We start from the raw sequence: 21,886 nt of genomic DNA, 5'->3' as shown, positions 1-21,886 counted from the left end.
TTTAAGATCACTGACATAATTTACACGTGTGATGAAGTGTCACTCTGGTGTTATATTGGTCTAATATTGTTATTTTTATAGAGCATATATTTATTACAGCTGCAGTAAATATGTTGATGGTGGTAAGGATGTATGAACTTGAAGATGTATAGCTCCTCTGAGCTACTTAATGGCTGCTTTGTCTGGAAAGTGACATTTGCCTAGGACTATGTTCCACAAAATCAGAGCCAAGCAGCACTAGCTTCATGTTTACTGCATGCACTGGTCCTGCAGTGTTGGTGAGGTTGTTTAACGGTCCTCCTGCTCTTAAAGTAGCCTGCCAGCTGCAGTGATTCCTGATTAGGCCTTTAATATTTACTAAGCGCTGACCAGGATCATACACAAGAGAGATGAGGGTGTATTTTGGCCAGTCCAGATGCAGGCTATTGTGTAAATGTAGCATGTGGGAGCAGAATATAATATGTAGAGCTCCTTAGTTGGTGTGTGTGTGTGTGTGTGTGTGTGTGTGTGTGTGTGTGTGTGTGTGTGTGCGTGCTTGAACATGTATCCCTAAGCCACTGTCCACTTTGCATGTATGGGTTTCTGAGTGAGTGTCCTTTTGGGCCACCTGCTGTCTCAGCAACAGTGTACTGACTCACTCTGAATAATTCAAGCCCTTTCGGACAGTGTGTGTGTGTGTGTGTGTGTATGTATTTTTTCTGTGTGTGTGCACATGTGTGTTTGTGTGTGAGCGCGCGTGTGTGTGTATGTGGTGTCTGAGGTCTTGTGGGGTTGCCCTGGTGATGCTAACATATAAAGACAGTAAAGGCTGAATTATTCAATACATCTTTTCTTTCTATCCTCCCTCTCTCTTTCTCTCCCTCTCTCCATCAAACACAGATGGCCACATATTCGGTCACTCATTTTGTTTGTCCTCCAGCTAAATGCGGATAAAACACAAGGTCGTAAACACCCCTCATCCCCCCCACACACACCCATTCACAAATACAACTAAATCATACACTCCCACGACAAGAAAACACACACACACACACACACACACACACACACACTTTAAAACATCTCCTCACTTTAAAACAGTGACCCCTAATGTCCTCAAGCGGTGTGCACTAAATGTAAAGGAGTTCTCCAGCCTTGTTTTGAACAATTCTACAGCTAAAGCCTCTCTAATATATGGTCGATTTGCGCAGACGGACGTTTCAGGGTTTATCTGTACTTACAAAATACACCCTCAATAGAAAGCAATGGGCAGTTGCTCAATTGAATAAACAATAAGCATTGAAAAAAACAAGACATACATTATACACAGTTCCTCAGAATTCAGGACATCCTCCACGCTTCTGGAACGGCTTTACGATTTTAAAGATGTTGGAACATTGCTGTGAGGATCTGATTAAATGCATACAGAGAGTACCTATGAGGTGGAGTATTGATATTTGAATGATTACTTGTTGATCACAAACCCTCTTGCACTCGTCTCAAAAATATAGAGTGAGCCGCAGTTACATGTTGGGGGTTTACATTCCTCTAGCTGATGTTTTGCACCGAGGACGGGGACCGTAGACTTATCTGTGGCTGCTTCAGGGTCTCATTTATTCTGCCTTTCTACACAAATTTTACAAGCTGTTTTTTGGACTCAGAGTGGATATTTCTGTAGAACGTTCTTGAGAATTTGTTTATAGTTTATTTGTAGATAGGTGCAATCTGCCCTTTCAGAGACAGGATTAGTTTACCCGAGAGGGAGGAACTGGAGCTGAATCCACCGGCTCTGCTTAATAGCCATGGACACAAGGAGACCTAAGAGAACCTGCTTTTTCTTTTGCTTCAGGGTTTGAAATTTGGAAAAAGTCCATTAGAACAGTGATAGAATGTGTTGCACTCAGAGCTGATAAACACAAATATCTCTCCAAACCTTCAGCTGCAGATGGCACAAACACCAGAGCGATTCTAGTCAGTTCTAGTCATTGCAGATGCAGGTGAAAGTAGCGTTAGGATTTGTGCGCAGAGACTCCACATGTGAAGACGTAGTGTGTTTACCCAAGCTGGGAATCAATATTTTGAATATTTTGATTCAAAGTGTTGCCAAAAAGACATCATTTGAGGAAAAGGAGATGAAGAAGAAGAACACGACCACTGGTGACCCCCGTTTGTGAATCTCTCGTCCTCCCTATTTGCGCACTACAGTCCTTTTTATGGCCCCAGGTGCACAGGGAGAGATGCATCATAAAACATTTTACTGTCCCATATGTTACATAGCGGGAGAGAGAGAGAGAATGAGCAAGAGAGAGAGCGAGGAAGAGAGCGAGAGGAAGCGAGAGAGCGCGAGAGAGCAAGAGAGAGACTTAGAAGGAGTGTTGACAGGTAATATTTCCAACACACATCTAATTGCATTTTTATGGGTCCTTTTTAAGTGCGCCACAATAATCTTTATTAGTGTGCTTTATTGAAGGATGCAGGCAAGCGAGCAAGCGAGGGCGAGAGAGAGAGAGTGAGAGCGCCCATTAAACGGCTTTGATTATGTTGTCATGTGTGTCGGCGAGAAATGAATATGATTGATGTGTATAATATAACATAGGGGGCACTCATCACACATAATCAACCCCAAGCACATGGGAAAATAACAGGAAGCGTGAATCCGGTGAGTGATGTCACAGAGAAATTTTAAAGACACAATCAAGTGATTATCGAGACGTAACAGAAACCCTGACAGACGTCTGCATTAAAAGAGTTATTGGTTCAGGTTTGATGACTTTCAAAAGCTTTTATGGATGTGGTTTGAAATGTTCTCAGCATGTTGTACTCAAAGGCTTTGCAATGCTGGAAGATTGCTGTGAGAATTTGATAACATTCAGGTGTCTTCATATGTGTCTGTAGCGGTACCTGTGTGTACTACTAAAATAACTCTTACTCTGTAGAGGAATTGTTAAAGAAGTGTTGTTAAGAGAGTGATGAATCTGCACTATACACATAGCAACTTGTGTTACTACGTGTAAAGTGTTGTGTTTGCATGTGTGTGTGTGTGTGTGTGTGTGTGTGTGTGTGCGCGCATTCTACACAACTTGCCTGCTGCTCTGAATATGCAATAAATTACCTCCCACAGAGAGAAATATATACAGGAGGTCCTCGGGTTACGTCAGTCCCGAGTTACGATGTTTCCTGGTTACGACACATCCCCCATTTACTGTATAAAACCTTGTTTCAACTTAAGTGGTTTCGCGTCGTAAGCGTCGTAACGCGAACTTCGTGTTTGGCGTGCGCAGCGGAAGAATACACGGTTACGCCGACGGCGTCACCCCAGTCGCATTGTACGCCAGTTTTATGTTATTTACGTACAGTATGTACGTATGTTCCGACTTACACCAAAAATCGGTTTACGACACGCCGTAGAAACGGATCAACGTCGTAAGTCGAGGACCCCCTGAATATATATTTATGTTTCAACTAAAGAATCAGGGCAACACAGACACACACACATTCACTCACACACTCACACCTACGGACACTTTTGAGTCGCCAATCCACCTGCAACGTGTGTTTTTTTTTGGACTGTGGGAGGAAACCGGAGCACCCGGAGGAAACCCACGCGGACACGGGGAGAACACACCAACTCCTCACAGACAGTCACCCGGAGCGGGAATCGAACCCACAACCTCCAGGCCCCTGGAGCTGTGTGATTGCGACACTACCTGCTGCGCCACCGTGCCGCCCCTCAATTGATTCAGTTCAATTGAAATCTGACTCTGAATCTTTCCATGTATGCGTCCTGTAATGAAAGTTGTCGGAATATACCATCAGACTGGGAGAAACCATCATACCTGTGTGATTGGTCAGTGAGAACATTCATGCAACCTTTTCCCTTTTGTTAACAACAGACTAACACTGTAGATTTATTAATAAGGGATTTACACTCTATTAAGATCTGTGAAGATACTTCAAGCTACATTTGCTAATCAAATACATGGTTCCCCAAGGCCGTGTAAGTGTTGACACTGCTGCTCTGTGGTTCTTTGTCTAATGAGGGTTTACGTACAGAGAGGTACAACGTGTACTACAGACCCGCTATGGGGTCGACAGAGGGGCCCGTCCTTCATCAGTTTACCAGCTCTGTGAAGCGCGAAACACTCGTTTTGATCATTCAAGACTCTGAAGATATGACATGAATTATTTTGTTTGATTAGCTGTGAATATGTGCACGCCGCTTTATGGCAGGAGAATGATGAGAGAAACGCTGAGAGCTGCTGGTTATTGGCCGAGTGAAAGGAGCATCAGACACTTATTGGCTGTTTCCCCCCAGGCTGATGGTATAATCCTCACACTTTCATTACTAGAGCAGCATCCTTGAATAGTCGATTAATCAGATGTTTGTCCCCTGCTCTGCTTATTAGTGTGCATTAAAACCCACTATGCCACTGAAGTACTGATAGATTAGAGACACCATTTGCTCCACTGTTCGCTTCCCTGCTTCACTCTTCCTTGATCTCACCTGTCCTTTAATACCGCTCTGCTGCAAACTTGCAGAACCCATTCTACCTTTGACACGTTTTGCCATTTTCTCTCATATCACATCTCTGAGGCCTTAGACCACGGAGGTGTCTGTCTGACCCTGCATTCGTCTTTTCTGATCCCATCCCTGCTCTCCCTCCTCTCATGTGGCCCCAGTGAGGCGTATGCTCTAAATCCTCAGCTTCAGAGTTAGGCCTTTCTTCTGCGAAAAAAATTCAGCGAGGACTTTAAGTGTCTGAGGTTCAGCACATTGTGTCAGATCCCTCTCTCATCCACTGATAAATGATGAAAGTCACGAAAGTCACAAAATTCATAAACTGTCTGCAATGACTGGTCCAAAGCCAGGGTGTAAATTTCACTGTGGGCACCCTGCCACCGCTGCCGATTCTCAGCCAGTGACCGTGATGCTCTGTAAATGATCTCAAATGACTGCAAACTACTGCAAGTGAACTAGAAACAACATCAGACCTTTTTAAAACTTTGTTAGAGCCTGTCTTTGGTCCTTAAGCATGATTCATCATACCATACAATTTAAAAGATGAAGTTCATGTCTCCCTCTAATCTTTCATTAAAATATAATGACAATTTGTCCCCTTAAAAATGTCTTCTGATTTTAGATTACATCTCTAAGCACAAGAAGGCAGAGATGTAGGCACAGTTGTAGGCAACTGTGTTGCCTTGGTCCCTATTGCCTACAATATTTAGGCAGTATTTTGACTACAATCTTCATTCATTCATTATCTGTAAGCACTTATCCAGTTCAGGGTAGCGGTGGGTCCAGAACCCACGCTCACAGAGCACACTACACTCCTAACAGACAGTCACCCGGAGGAAACCCACGCGAACACAGGGAGAACACACCACACTCCTAACAGACAGTCACCCGGAGGAAACCCACGCGAACACAGGGAGAACACACCACACTCCTCACAGACAGTCACCCAGAGGAAACCCACGCAGACACAGAGAGAACACACCGCACTCCTCACAGACAGTCCAGTCACCCGGAGGAAACCCATGCAGACACAGGGAGAACACACCACACTCCTCACAGAGAGTCACCCGGAGGAAACCCATGCAGACACAGAGAGAACACACCACACTCCTCACAGACAGTCACCCGCAGGAAACCCACGTGGACACAGGGAGAACACACCACACTCCTCACAGACAGTCACCCGGAGGAAACCCATGCAGATACAGAGAGAACACACCGCACTCCTCACAGACAGTCACCCGGTGGAAACCCACGCAGACACAGAGAGAACACACCACACTCCTCACAGACAGTCACCCGCAGGAAACCCACGCGGACACAGGGAGAACACACCACACTCCTCACAGACAGTCACCCAGAGAAAACCCACGCAGACACAGGGAGAACACACCACACTCCTCACAGACAGTCACCCAGAGAAAACCCACGCAGACACAGGGAGAACACACCACACTCCTCACAGACAGTCACCCGGAGCGGGAATCGAACCCACAGCCTCCAGGTCCCTGGAGCTGTGTGACTGCGACACTACCTGCTGCGCCACCGTGCCGCCTGACTACAGTCTTAAAAACATTATTTATTCTCCCACCTCCTGGTAACAGCACTCAAGTCATAACAAGAAGCTTGTTATTTAGTCTATTAGTAAGCCTATTTAATAATAAGCTTGTTCTTTGGCTTGTAAAAAAAAAGCTGCTATTGACCTGGTCAGGAACCACCATCTAATCAAGATTATCTGTGGGAATTCCTGTTACTCTTCCTCTAAACAAATCTAAATAAGTCCAGCTCCAGTAGAGTTTTACAGTTAGTCTTTCCACCATAAAATGGGTTCTGCAAAAACTACAGACTTTGTGAAATATAAACTTCATTCTTCCCACCTCCATCCTATTCAGGTTTAGTCAAGCTTTATGGGTAGGGTATTAAAGATATACAGGTATAATGCTGCAAGTAATATTCTGCAGCATAAACACAATTAACTCCCAGTATTAAAACTGCCTGCTCTCTCTGACTGCTGTGGGATGGAGTTATTTTCAGCTGTAGATGAAAGAGAGCAAGAAGGAGGGATTCCTCCGCTGACGAGAGCCGGATTAGTGAATGGGTCCGTAGATGACAGAGAGAGAGGGAAAGAGAGAGAGAGGGAGGGATGCTGAGTCTGAGTGAGAGACTCAGTCTCTTGAGGCTGAGTCTGCAGGGGAGCTCTCTCACTGAAAGCGCTTTCAACATCGACTGGCACTCAGAACAACAAACAAACAGATGGATACACACACACACACACACACACACATACACATACACTGTGCAAAAACACATGCCGGTATTACATAAGCAGAATCTCCAGTGCAAATTTAAACCCGTCTCCCCACCAACACTCTCAGTCCTACAAAGGCAGGCAAAAAAACGAAGGGCATTTCTCATCTCCTCATTGTCAGCTGACCACTGTGGATTCCTTTTTGAACCCAGAGTTAAGCCTACTTTTAGTCTTTAGTATAAAGACCTAGTTGTATTAATGTTTTGATAGCGATATTTGTGCTGGGTTTTTTGGAGATCATTGCTTTAGCTGCACTGCACTCTGAAGGATGTCCAATATACAGCGATGCTGAAGACTCAAAATGGAGCAAGACCTAATTTTAGCACTGCCTTTATATAATTTGTTCAGACTTGATTAGAAATTAATACAGAAGAGCATGGTACACAGTCAGTTTGGAGATGGATTCCATGGTTTAACTGCATTTATCTTGACGACTTGTTTATTTTTTAACAGCAGGGACTTTTGACAATGATATCTCTTATTTAATCTCACCACAATAACCCCAGCCACCCCCAGGAGACTAATGGCCGATATCTAATGTTCCCTGGCAATGAAAAAATACAAATTTTACTATTAAGTTTTGGTTGGAAATGGATCAAAAATGTAAAACCTCCAACAGATCATCATCCCTAAAATGATCTATATTTTCCTTACAATATCTATGTAGATACAAGCTCAGGAGCTGAAATGATTGCCTATATATGGGTCCAGAGCCTACCTGGAATCATTGGGCGCAAGGTGGGAATAAACCCTGGAGGGGGCGCCAGTCCTTCACAGGGCAACACAGACACACACACATTCACTCACACTTTGAGTCGCACTTTTGAGAATGCACCTACCAACGTGTGTTTTTGGACTGTGGGAGGAAACCAGAGCACCCGGAGGAAACCCACGTGGACACAGGGAGAACACACCAACTCTTCACAGAGAGTCACCTGGAGCAGGAAACGAACCCACAACCTCCAGGCCCCTGGAGCTGTGTGACTGCGACACTACCTGCTGTGTATATATATATATATATATGTAGGCAGTTTTTATTTGTAAAACTATTTTTGAAGGCTCTGCTAACACAGTTCGCCTGACTGTGAGCTTTAACTGCAGAACTGTGACTATGTTCAGTGATGCCAGTCTTATCCAACCTGTCTATTGACCCAGGACAGCGTATGAGGTGGACTAAAGATAAAGCTAAATGTTTAAACATGAGCTCCAGTCCGCGCTGGTTTCCACCCTAATCTGGTCTCATACTGAGTTAGGGATTAGCACAGGCATGAAAGAGCCTCAAATGGCTGGGTGGGATATAGTGCGTTTTAGCTGTCACTCTGTGGTGTGATTTAAAAACCTCTATTCTGACATGTGAACTACAAATCCACAAAAGTAGTACAAAATACAAGGTATTTAATGTTATCATTTTCATTGATTTTTTTTGGTAAATATTCACTGATTCTATAACTGTCTGCAACACAAAATGAAACAAATTTTGGGAAAGTTGCGATCAAAAAAACATCTAAACAAATGTGATGAGCATTTAGGGTCTGATTGAGCCTGTAATGAACAACAAAGTTTTGGATTTTTGGTGCTAATAACTTCGGTACCACAAGCGATATTTTAAATCTGATTGTGGCAATCGATGGTCTGGTCTTCTTTGATATGCTACATGACCACCTTCCCATTGGAAAAACTTGCCCTTGTTCCAATATGTATATCATTTTCCAGACACATCCTAAAAGATAGGCCCCCTCACCCATTACTTGCTGAGGTATTCAGATATGTCACTTCTCCATTCCAATGTAAAGGTCAACAGCTAGTTTGCGCACTTGTCACTGCTAAGTTCTTTGTCAGACAATTGTAATAGCATTAACACTGAAGTATCTTTGTTATAGTTTGCACAATGATAAATAGTGAGATATAGGTTTATATTTATACAGTGCATATCTAAAGAAGCTCCAGGCACTAAACATGTCTTGGCTGATCAGGTAAAAGAGAAAATTTGGTGACATTGATTTCACATGAATGGACAGAATCTACTGGATTGTGTGTGTGTGTGTGTGTGTGTTTGTGCGAACCTGCCGGGTCAGTACAGCTAAGAAACATCCATTACTCTTATCAGACGGCTCCAGTCGGAAGAAATCAGCCTTCCTTCCTTTGTCCTCCACATTCTCCAACATTGCACACTGCAGCCTGACACACACACACAGTGCACACATGGGCATGAACATGAGTAAAGGCCATACACAAGCAGATGCACATACGCAAAAATATGTTGGAATACACATATTAGAACAGTAATGAAACCGCACCCAGACCATCTATGATCAACTCTATGATGAGTGATATGTCCTACCGTGTTTACAGTCTTGCTTAAAGCACATGCACAGCTTGGCCAAATAGAAGATGTGAGATAAAGAGATCAGAATAAATGCAAAGCTGTACCATTCTCATGTTGGTGTATGTAGAATTCTACAGACCACTGAATTTGTGCAGGTGATCTGTATTATGTGTCAATGCCTATATGCTGTATGTTTCCAATGACTGAAGGAATCATGACATTTTACATCCATTTCTAAAATCAAAATTTTAATTTCTAATTTTTAATATGGTCACTATTTACAGTAGATTTTTATTATATGCATAAAGGGCACAGGCACACTCACACAGACACACACATTCTGCACACCTGAAGGGCTGAGGTTTGGAACCGTCTTGCTCTCTGGGTGAGAGAGCTTTCTCTACCACTTCTTCATTCTCTTCTGAGAAGGATGAACAGGTGGAATATACCACAGCCTGGACCTTGGGAACTACACACACATGCAGAGAGAGAGAGAAAGGAGAGAGAGAGAGAGAAGGGAGAGAGAGAGAAGGGAGAGAGAGAGAGAGAGAGAGAGAGAGAGAGAGAGAGAGAGAGAGAGAGGAGGGAGAGAGAGAGAGGAGGGAGAGAGAGAGAGAGAGAGAGAGAGAGAGAGAGGTAAAATGTCACAGTGGGCAGAGATTCAAAACAGAAACACAGCAGGTTAAGGGCACCACACAGAACCTCTGAGGATTCCATTCTGTGGCATTTTTCTGTAAAGTCCCATGGAAATGCCATAACTTAAACTATGCCTTGTTTTTCTTTCTAAGTTCAATTCGCTTAATAAATAAACTAACTTTAGTTGTAAATGCAGTTGTGAATAATTGTGTTCTCTAAGAAAGAAAAGCTAAATTTCTTTCAGAAAAAGCAAAATGTTGCAAAATATATTATTTGACGAGGGATGCCCAAAGAACCACAATCACAAAGTGGTTACACCCTTGAAGTTACAGACAGGTAGGCCGTGATCACATATGCAGACACCCTGAGAAAACACAGCATCAGCAGGAAAAACATTTTGTGGCCATGAAGAACATCCACACACACACAGAAACACACACACACACACACAAACAAACAAATCACAGTCTTAACTAAGGAGAAGGCTCATGGTTATCTGGGAATCTGGGGAAATCTTTTTTATTCATACACACGTTTGTTTTTATTCAGTGTCAGGACGTGCGCTCACACTAATGTGGATATGTGAATATAAAGTAACGGGGCATCTACAGAAAAAAATATGTTGTGTGCTGCAAAGTTGTATGTTTTTGTATTCACATAAAATTATTAAATAATATGTATTTTCTCAAGGTTTTGTTATACACTATGTCTAAGAGTATTTTCCAGAGAAGCACTGACCAATAGAACGGGATGCTTCTAATCATCCAACATCAATACTGCTGTAAAGGAGTGGAGGTTTTTACTGCGGCACAGGGGACCTCACCCCTATTAATATCCTTAATAATGAACAGGTGTTCACAAACATTTGGCCACATCTTGAGAATGTGCGCACTGCAGCAGTTGAGGGAGTTGGACTCTCTCTGTTTTCAAAGACTGCTTAACAATCAATCAGCACCTGCCCCTTAATTAACGCCACCTCAACAGGAGCATCAGTGAGTTTTGTACGCTCAATAACAGCTGATTAATGGAATTGATAATGACATGCCCTTCATATATATACAACTACACACACAGGTTTACGCTGATCTGTAGTGACACTGGATTTCATAAGATCAATAGATCATTCTAAATATGCAGAAAAACAAGAGGAAAATCTTGGAATAAAGCAGTGTGTGTGTGTGCTTGTGTGTGTGTGTGTGTGTGTGTGTGTGTGTGTGTGTGTGTGTGTGTGTTTGTGTGTGAGCGAGAGCAAGAGAGAGAGAAAATCATTACTGTGGTTTAAATAACAGCTACACAGCTATACTCCCTTTAACAGCCATTGTTAATTAGGTCAAAGCAAAATTCCCAACTGGGGCATGTAGTGATCAATTCCACTGTCTCTCTGTCTGAATTCCACTCTTTATTTATTCAGATTAAACTGAATATGAAGTACAAATGTAAAAACATAATGTAATAAATGGACTTTATCAACACTGTTTACACAAGTGCCAAGCATTGCCAGTAGCACGAGTCATTTTGGAGTAGCCAAGTTCAGAATGTTTAATGCTAAGAGCCAATGAGAGGAGCCAATGCAAAGCTTCCCAGCATTGGGTTCTGAACTAATGGAACTGTATTCTCTAGAGTGGTGGAGTTCTATCCAGTACCACCGTTTGTGTTTGCGATCCAGGACTAATCATCCAACAGCAGTACCTGACGTCATTAAGGCAAAACTCGTCATGTGTTTCGGAGTGGTGGGGCTTGAAAATATTCTACAAAAGTGGGGCACTGCTGAAAAACTTTGGGAACCTCTGAATTAACATCTGAAGCTGGTACTAAAGCAAACAGGGAACCGATTCCCCATTAATATCCTGCATTTCATACAAAATTCTAAATAAGCAGGTATCATTAAAACATCTGGCCCTGTCATTAATCCTAGTCAAACACACACAAACAAACACACATACTCACATTGAAGGGCATGCTGGAGGTCTCTCTTCTGCTGGGATATGAGTGTGTCCAGTCTGGACGGGGAGACAGAGCCTCTGGACAGATCCTGCAGCAGTTCAGTGTCTGAAAGAAACCCTCAATTTTATCATTCATGTCCAATTCTCATTCAATTCACATATTCACTTTGATTTCAGTTCAAAAAGTAGATCAAATTTCAGCCTTAGGATAAAAGTCTGAAAAGTCTATAAGATTAAAAACCTCCTCGGACACTTTATTAGAAACTACAACCTTGTTTCACCTTGCTGAGGTATAGTTAGCTTCTCTCAGAAATAAAAGCTGATGTATAGTATAAACAAAACTGCCTAGTTATATATTAGAGTTTAATGTAAAGGAGTTAAAGCACTGTTTTAAAAAGTAACAAAAAGCAAGACAGTTGTGTTTAATCAGCACTTAGCTATGTAGTAATTGTATATTAATGGCTCTTGAACCACTTTTAAAATGTGGCTGTTTTATGCTTCATTTTTATGTGGCCATTTCCAACATCCCTTTATCCCTTAGAACTAAACAGATTGTATGTGTTGCTAGGTATTTCTGTAGGGATCCCTGAGGTCCTGAAGGCCTAATGATTTTTTTCTGTGACATGGTTTTAATGTCACAACCATGGCAAATTTAAAACAGGCTATGGATCCGAGAGCCAATCTGACAGAAAGTAAAAGTATTGATTATAATTTACTATGCCAGTCCATTAGGGCTTAGAGATTAGGGTTCGGCTCAATATTGCCCTTCTAGCCCACCACAACATTTCTGTTAAAGTCGATCATTGAACATTTAAATGTGATAGTAACCTACACCTAATTACTAGGGTTGCTATGGCTCTTTATGACCCAACAACTAATGGTTACTCACTGGGCCCAGACCATTCCCTTCATCTGTACTCAAAAACCCATTACATCGCTAGATCTTCACAGGTGTCTTTAGGTAGGCACCTACTCTCATCAGTGTTTCACTGTATTTAGTCCACAGCACCTCCAAAAGGCAGTCAACAGTGATATCTGGGATCCCAGACCCACCCTGCCTCCAAGTTAGCCCTATTGTAATCTTATACATAGATCCACACTGGCCCCACTGGTGAGATAGAGTAGGTATTTACATGTATTTGTCAGGTAAGCACATGTAGAATTAGAAGTCAATCATAACAAATTAACTGAACCCAATTATGCTGCACTGAAGGCAGTGATGTTACCAACTATATTACACCAACCATTTGAAATGCATGATGTATGTGTGTGAAAGTTTGTGTGCACCTCCATTCTCCTTCAGCAGGTAGTCTACAGGGTTAGAGACAGCAGAGAGGGAACACTGTGGAGTCAGCATGATAAGCAGGACCTTGTTTAGCTGTGAATCAGACTTATCCAAAGTGTGAAAAGCCTCAGAAAGCAACTTCACATCTGAAATACACATACACGCATACACACATATCAGTACTGTAAAGGACCTCTGAAGCCATGTGTTTGAACTCCAGCGTAACTCCAATATTTCATATCCAACTTGCTCTAAGGTACACTCACTGCTACAGCCCATGCTGGAGAGGGCCTCCTGCAGTTCCTCTTTTTCTGCATTTGAGCGGTCCTCCACACACACAAACACAAATCTCACACTGCTGCGTGGGTTCTTGCTGGGTTTTGGGAAAGTGGGTGCGAGCACTTGAGTTTGTGTTGATTTTGAGGCAACAATGGCAGCTGTGTGTGCAATTGTTGAGGAGGAAAATGATCCAGCCATTAGAACGTCTCCTTCTTTATCCAGTAGGGACAGCAATGCCCATGGTCCAATACAAGCTGATTTATCCTGTAAACAAACACACACACAAAAAAAGAATAAGCTGAATATCAAGCCAACTGCCCTAAATCAACAGGACATCAAAGGAAGGCATATTAATCAGATTAATAAGTAAGTGATGCTGGTCAGAGCTGAGGTGTATAAAGTGTAATTATAATTCTACATCACTGACATTCACAATGTCTCAAACCTAAAATATCTTTAACAACAGTGGTCTGACATAGTTGGGGGAATCCCAAATCATAAAGAAACAGAACCAAGTCTCGCATATTCATTTTCTCCCTAATTAAACCACAAACACAGCTTCAGCAAATATCTCCAAAGGCTTATTAAATTCTCTGCATAGCCTTTGCAGGGTTCATAGACAGAAACAAGACCACAAGGACAGATCACAAGAGAGAGAAAGAAGTAATTCTGAATGCCTAATTGAATTGAGCTCAGTAATCTGATTAAATATCAGGGAGTGCACTGAGACTGAACTGTTCTGTGTTTATACTGGGTGTGAACGTGTGCAGGATAGGCAACATACAGCTTTGATTTCCTAGATTTTGTTTGATTTTGTTGAGAGGTTTGTGAAATGGAAAAAATATCACATTTAAAAATTTAATTTCCAGAAACGTGGGACGATACACACACAATATTCACACAAAACAATACACACACAATATTCTTCAATATCACTAAAGATACATAAACATTTTGGAGATAAACATGGTGCTTTCTAGATGATGTGCTTTTCAGTTGTTTGCTTTATTCATAAACCTGTTTATACACTGTATAATTTAACTCAGTACTATATATTTAAGTGTTAGTACCTGTATGACCAGTCTGTGGTCAGACAGAAGGTTGAGTTTGTACAGCTCTCCTCTCAAACTTGCTGGAAACACCAGTAGGTCCAGACAGTGTGTGTCCAAACAAAACGTCTTTCCTTCCAACTGACCCATGGAGTTCACCTCAGAGAACCCCACTGATTTCAACATTTCAAATACCTCCTCCATACTGCAGAGGCAGAAAGAGAGAGAGAGAGAGAGAGAGAGAGAGAGAGAGAGAGAAGAGAGAGAGAGAGAGAGAGAGAGAGAGAGAGAGAGAGAGAGAGAGAAAGAAAAAGAGAGGGAGATAGAGAAAGAGAGATAGAGATAGAGAGAGAGAGATAGAGAAAGAGAGAGAGAGAGAGAGAGAGAGAGAGAGAGAAAGAGAGAGAGAGAGAGACCTTTTGTCAGACTGAGTTAGGTTTGTGATTGATGTAAATTAGATCTTTGCAACAACTGATCTAGTGTGGAATGAGTAATGGACTTAAATCATTAAACCATTAAATTACTTATAAGGAAAAGAGTTCAAATACACATAAATTAAAAAAGCAGAGAAAAAGTGTGTGTGTGTGTGTGTGTGTGTGTGTGTGTGTGTGTGTGTGTGTGACCTCCAGAAGCACTGATTGCATCTGTGTGCAGCTCAGTGCGATTTATGGCACCACAGTCAGCCTGTCTGCATGTTCATATGAGCTACAACCACACACACACACACACATACACACACACAGGGGTGTTTGAAATAAGACTGGTCATTCTGGAATAGAGGTTAAACATAGGAGAACAGCCTTAATGGGATGCCAGCAGCAAAGTAAAACAATAAACTATTCCACACACACACTCACACACACACACACACACACACACACACACACACACACACACACACGTATACTCATAAACACCCCATGTCCTCCAGTTAACTCTTAAATCTCAGTCTATGATAAAGTACATTTTCTTATTCAAGGCTGTACGTCACATTTTTAAAAAGGTGCTACTGGTATTAAAAATGATCCCTGCACAAAGTAAATTACTGGGTTATGTTTTACTATAGGGGAGTATCCCTTTAATACGCCACAATGTGCGGTCAATTGTTTGTATTTACCTGCTTTTCCAACATTAACAGTGGGATATATCGTAGTTTTCTGCAGTGACAGCCAATAGCCTTCATGGCAACTGATGTAGGACTACATTTATTTCTTCAATAGGTGTCTTTTGTTGTAAAATCTGTATGTGCTGTGTGTGAGTGTGAGATGTACAGCTATAGAGAGGGCAGAGAGGGTCTAGTCCCCCTTCACTTTAGAGCATGTTCACACTTGGCAGGTTTTGTTGAATTAAAACAAATCCTAGTGCTGCTGCTCTGTTTGTGCCCTTTGCTAGAACAAGCGAGAAACCTGGAATTCAATCCCTTGGTGTGTACCAAATAACCCCCTGAGAAGATCAGATTTTATCCACTTCCAAGCAAACTCTGTCATGGTTCAGTGTAAGCTGAACGTAATAGAACCAAGATGATCAAATACAGAATGAATCGCCATCTCCTCTCTTCATAACATCTTTTGCCGATAGAGACAGATACTGTTCTGACACGTATATGTGCACCATCTTCTTATCATGCCCTCCGAATTGATAGTTATAGAAGAGATAGTTTCAGTTTTAAGATACTGCTGAAGAATAGTCAATGACAATATATTGTTAGAGTGACCAGATCTGAGATGATGAAAAAGAGGACACGTCTGGGGTGGGGGAGGAGTGATGAGCTCTTGCCCCTCGCTGCTGTTGTATGCTTAGCTGAACCTAACTGTGCTTTTAGGTCCTTTACACCTTTATTTGCTACACAAAACATGGGAATTTCTTTATTAATTCATCCGAGAACTTACATTTACGTTTCGACATAGCTGCTCGAGATGAGGGTAGGTACATGAGCTTTGCCTGACGTAAACAAGGACTACTGACGTGCAGACTGACCAATTAAATGTTTACAAACAAGTTTATCGACCAATAACGGTAGCTCTACAGTCAGACCATCCAATCAGAAGATTTTAGGCTACTTTACCACTTCCCCTTCTCACTCAAGCGAACCAATCGGAGTAGGGGAGGGCAAACATAGTTTGTGAACGAAGCGCTTCTCGAAGTTCTATGTAAGCTCTAGAAAAACTAAATTCCGGACGTTTGTGAAATTCCGCCAGGACATTTTTTTAAGTCTAAAAAAGAGGACATGTCCGGGTAAAAGAGGACGTCTGGTCACCCTATATATTGTTAATGCATCAAGCTTCAAAAAGAGTGGAAACTGAAAGCTGTGTGTTACTGTCATTTCACTATTAACTATCTAGTCTATCTAGTCAAGAGGTGTTTTTTTTTTTAATCAGTGATAGCAGGTTATTGTTCTTACACTGTCTGACTGATTTATTTGCATGTGCTGTTATACCTTACCAAGTGAGCATATTCACTGATCAATGGAAAATAACCAATACCTGTTATAGTATATAGAACGTAAAGATATTAATGATACGTTTCAATGTTATTTCTTTTCTTTCTCATTTTATAGTAGTGCGGGCTTTGAATTGTGAAGCCAGTCTGCAACCTCAAAATGCGACTCAAGCAGAAATCATTATAACATTGAGTTTTACTTGACTGAGTTTTATTACTTAAGTGAAGCATAGCTCAGCATAGTTTCAAATAAATACAGAGCTCATGAATGAAGAAGGACGTTCTCTGGTCTTAGGGAGAAAGTTTTGTTTTATATTGTGTGTTGATCCAAACACTCTTGTGTGTGTGTGTGTGTATACGTGTGTTAAACCAGGCGTATAGGAGCCGGTTGTAGGCCCTGTAATGTGTGTGTGTTCATGTGTGTGTACCTGGTTTTGAGAGTATTAACCCAGGCATACAGAGGCAGGTTGGAGGCTCTCTCCTGTTTCTCCCGAACACTGTCTGGCAGGATGCAGTCGATGGTCAGCAGGTCATGTTTAATCCTGCAGCGAGCTAATGAGGCTGCTAGCTTTGTCTTAAACCTGACAAACAGTGACAGCCAAAGCAACATGTCACGCAAACACAAAACTAGCCAAGAAGAAAATAAGTCGTTACTTTGAAATAATAAACAGTAAATTTAAGATGATGCCATAAACAATGAAGGAGGAAAGAAAACATATTATTTTTCCTCCTGTTTTGTGGAAATGAGTTTCCATACCATCCTGTCATTTTTACGCATTAGTAATAACTGTTTATCTCACTTAAGCAGACATTTTTCCACTTGTCTGACTGCTGGCTCCGCCTCCTTCTCTGTCTGATTGGCCAGACCTTCCCGGGGGAGGAACTTTCTGTCCTGGAAGTCGTAAAGCATGACAGCCACTAAACTCATCAAATCCTCTGGCTGGTAGAAAGAGAGGAAGACACAAACAAAGCACTCAAAAACAAGTTTCGAGTAATACATTTCCTTAGACAAACAGTGACAGGAAAATGGGTCACATTGAAGAACTCAGTGACATCTCTTCAAAAATGTTTACCCTGCTAGAGCTGCCCTGGTTAACTGTCAGTGCTGTTATTGTGAAACGGAAACAAGGAGGAGGAATGATAACGCTGCACCACAGCTCATTGACTGAGGAAACACTGCTTGAAAAAAGACATGGTCAAAGCTGAAATGAAGCTTAATTTTGTACAGTCGATTATTAGGCTGATTATTTTGATATTCATTCATTCATTATCTGACAGCGCTTATCCAGTTCAGGGTCGCGGTGGGTCCAGAGCCTACCTGGAATCATTGGGCGCAAGATGGGAATACACCCTGGAGGAGGCGCCAGTCCTTCACAGGGCAACACACACACACTCACACACATTCACTCACACTTGTGTTTTTGGACCATGGGAGGAAACCGGAGCACCCGGAGGAAACCCACACAGACACAGGGAGAACACACCAACTCCTCACAGACAGTCACCCGGAGCGGGAATTGAACCCACAAACTCCAGGCCCCTGGAGCTGTGTGACTGCGACACTACCTGCTGCACCACTGTGCTGCCCTTTGGCTGATTATTTTAATATTTATTTTGATAATTTATTGATAAAAAAATGTTGATATAGATGATGTTCTTGTCACTCTGTAACTTACCTAGAGGATTTATATATTTTTTTTTCTGTTGTTAATGTTTAGGTTGATGTTGGACAAACATTTAGAGTATTTTTTTATGATTGAATTAGGGTCTCTTAATTGTTTCAGAGAGGGATTAACATCAAAGATGAAGCTTGGGAAAAAAAACATCAAAAAAGAAGCTTGGACACAAGCTTTAACTGAGAAAATTGCAGCACGTGGCTCACACCTCAGACAATAAAAATACGTATAAATAAACGTAAAATAAATATAAGGCGCTGTGGTTCACTGGAAAGAACCAAGGTTCCAAGAATCAGGGACAGAACCGGTTCAAGAACCGGAGTTCTTTTGGTGGAAAAGCGCTATGGTTGACAGCAACAAATCAGTGTTCTGATTGGTTAAACAAACCTCGCGATTTGATTGGTCCAGCTAAAGCTTTCCTATTGGTCCATCAATTGGCCGTCAAAACAGGGTCTTAAATCCGCAACTGCAAAAAGAGATTCGCACATGCAGCAGAGAAAGTGAATGTGTGGATTTTTTCCACCTCAATCAAAAACTCCCACTGTCACATTTGGAACCTTAAAAAGGTTTGCTCTTGCACATTTTAAGCCGTTTGAGAAGGTACTGATTCACACATTCACAACATTTGATTTACAAATGCACATCTTTTTTTACACATTTGTGATTTTAAGTTATTGTTGTTGTTGTTGTTTTAAATTTGTGGATTCCAATACATTTGTGGATTTTAGTTTTACATGTGTGTAGTTGCTCAAACGCAGTTACAAAGTCTGTTACATTTGTGAGTATTGTTTTACAAACTCAGAATCTTTGTGACCCTATTTTGACTCCATAATTAATGTGTGCCAGATTAATTAAGCCAGATTAGACATACAGATAAATTTGGTCAGACTACAGGCGGGTTTGGACAGAGGAAAGTTTTAGAAGAAATCAACAAAAAAAAGCTATATTCCTAACTTCTACACAAAGGTTACCAACTATACTCCGCTTCGGATCAAGATTTCCAGCCCATTTTCGATCTCCTGCTTCATAAACGGAGACACACACAAACAAAATGAGAATCCGTCATGAACACTTATTTTGTAAACAGAAATTCACAGACAATCACTCCTTCCTTTATCATTTTTTTACACTGCAACACCAAGCTCTCATACAATGTCCACAATGTCAACAACTCTAAACATCCCCTTTTCTCCATTTCTCTCTCTCTGTTTCTCAGAGCTAGCTAACAATGTGTGACTCTCTGTACTTTCACAACATTAAATGCTCTCAGCTGGAACTGAACACAGTGGGAGGACACAGGCCATCTTATTCACTTTCTTCCCTCTGACTGGTGCGCTCTTTGAGAATTAGACAGAGTTGAACGTGCTGGAGGGGGTTTCCTCAGCTCCAGCCCTCCATCTCTTTTCTCGTTTGTCCTCTAACAAGGTCGCTGCCAGGGCCTCTGAGACTCCATGTCGTGTGTCGCCCGGCAACAGCATTCCCTGATGGGACACGGCTAAGCGCTAAGCTAACAAGCTGAGCCCTGCGGAGACTCATTATGGTGCACACACAGTCTAACACATATTCATACATATGCACATCCACACAAACGAGACAGGGGACTTTGGGCTCTTCCTCTCAAGACTGATGTATCTTGTGTTCACTGTTACAGACAAGAGCTGGCCTGAATAGGATTGTACAGATGTCTAATACTAATAAGAAACAATCATTATATGCCAAAAGTACTGCAATAAACAAGCCAAATTCAGTTTCAAATGGGTGTTAGCGAGGCTTATGATAATATATTTACCATAGCAGATTGCTGATAATATATACTGACAAGGGAAATTAACTCCTCATAAGAAAATCATTATTTCATTTATCATTGATAAAGGTGCAGTACTACATAATGTGCAATATGGGGGATGAATATTCCCAATAGGACTGCAATTGAATTGCCTGAGCACCATATTTTTTGGATGTCACTGCTCAAATATGGCCTTGGGTCAAGTTCAAATTTCATATACAGGTTATAAACTCAATTTCCTTTGGGTAACGAACTCAAGCAACTTGCAGAATCCTTCCTGAGATGATTAAACTGTTAAAAGTGTGGTTCCCTGCATATATTAGCAGGTAGTGTCGCAGTCACACAGCTCCGGGTGACTGTCTGTGAGGAGTAGGTGTGCTCTCCTGGTGCCAGTGTGAGTTTCCTCCGGATGCGGTTTCTTCCCACAGTCCAAAAACACACATTGGCAGGTGGATTGGCGACTAAAAAAAGTGTCCTTGGGTGTGAGTGTGGCACCCTATGAAGGACCGGTGCTCCCCCTCCTTCCACCCAGTGATTCTGGTTAGGCTCTGGACCCACTGCGACCCTGAACTGGATAAGCAGCTACAGACATTTAATGAATGAATGAAGGGGCTAATCCTGAAGTAATCCATCTATCAAAGGCATACAAAGAAGGAAAACCAGGTACACTAAATAGGTTCGGAAATGTGATCGATTACTAATTCACAAGTCAGTAATAATCTCTTATCTCAATAACACACCACAAAAGGTTTTCTAGTGTCAGCGGAGATGAGACGAGACAGACTTCTACACACATAAAATAAAATCTGAATAAAAATAGTGCCTTTTTAGACACTCAAGGACACCTTACAGTCAGCACTGCACAGATTGCCATTCCATTCAGCATCAAATACACACACACACATGCACACACACACTGAGGGGAAGCAGCAGCCAAACGCAGTGTCCTCTCAATCAGGAACAACTGTTTACCTGGAGGACTGCATCGGGCACTAGGGGTTCACCCAGGATAGTGTGACCATCCATATCTGGGCACACACACACACACACACACACAGACACACACACACACACACACACACACACACATGCAGACATTCATTCACGTACACATTCATTCACTTACACCAAGACAGTTATTAGAGAAGCCAATTCACCTAACCTACATGTTTCTGGACTGTGTGAGGAAACCGAAGACAATGGAGGACACCCACACTGACACAGGGAGAACATGGAAACTGAACCAAAATAAGATTTGAACCCAAGATCCCAGTGCTGAGAGGTAAATGCCACTGTGCCTACCAAAAACTAGAGATAAGGTCAGAAAACAAAGCAAAAAAAAAAAAAAAATGCCCAGGAAACACACTGGAATAAATAAACCAAAAGGGCCAGGTAAAGACAATCTGAATAAACACAGTAGGTGTCAAAAGCAGGAGTAACCTGTAATTCTAATACCTAATAACACCTAATAAATTTTGCTGCTTTATATATAGATGTACATATTTGGAGGGTTCAGTGTTACGTCAGTCCTTGTGATCAAACGAGGACTCCTAGGAGATGGAGTCTGCCGGCGCTGTGGCAAAGAGTAAGACCAATGTAACAACTAGGGCTGATTTTTCTGTGGAACTATTCCTTTACCATCATTTACGTTTTTCAGCAGG

The 21,886-nt window shown here is 41.8% G+C and overlaps 1 protein-coding gene across 1 annotated transcript in view; it reads right to left on the bottom strand.

The window, feature by feature from the left end:
• Positions 1 to 21,886, bottom strand: part of LOC136665132 (putative methyltransferase NSUN7) — a 38,309-nt gene that overhangs the window by 1,364 nt on the left and 15,059 nt on the right. Inside the window, exons 4-11 of the mRNA XM_066642714.1 lie at positions 17,564 to 17,703; positions 17,192 to 17,344; positions 14,346 to 14,529; positions 13,263 to 13,539; positions 12,999 to 13,142; positions 11,716 to 11,817; positions 9,481 to 9,601; positions 8,870 to 8,984 (exon numbers count right to left, since the gene is read on the bottom strand). Coding sequence (XP_066498811.1) covers positions 8,870 to 8,984; positions 9,481 to 9,601; positions 11,716 to 11,817; positions 12,999 to 13,142; positions 13,263 to 13,539; positions 14,346 to 14,529; positions 17,192 to 17,344; positions 17,564 to 17,703 — 1,236 coding nt within the window. The remainder of the gene's footprint in view (positions 1 to 8,869; positions 8,985 to 9,480; positions 9,602 to 11,715; positions 11,818 to 12,998; positions 13,143 to 13,262; positions 13,540 to 14,345; positions 14,530 to 17,191; positions 17,345 to 17,563; positions 17,704 to 21,886) is intronic.

Source organism: Hoplias malabaricus, chromosome 13 (assembly GCF_029633855.1).
Source record: "Hoplias malabaricus isolate fHopMal1 chromosome 13, fHopMal1.hap1, whole genome shotgun sequence".
Lineage (NCBI taxonomy): Eukaryota > Metazoa > Chordata > Actinopteri > Characiformes > Erythrinidae > Hoplias > Hoplias malabaricus.
Note: the sequence above shows the minus strand (reverse complement) of the source record. Positions and strands in the feature narration are given on the sequence as shown.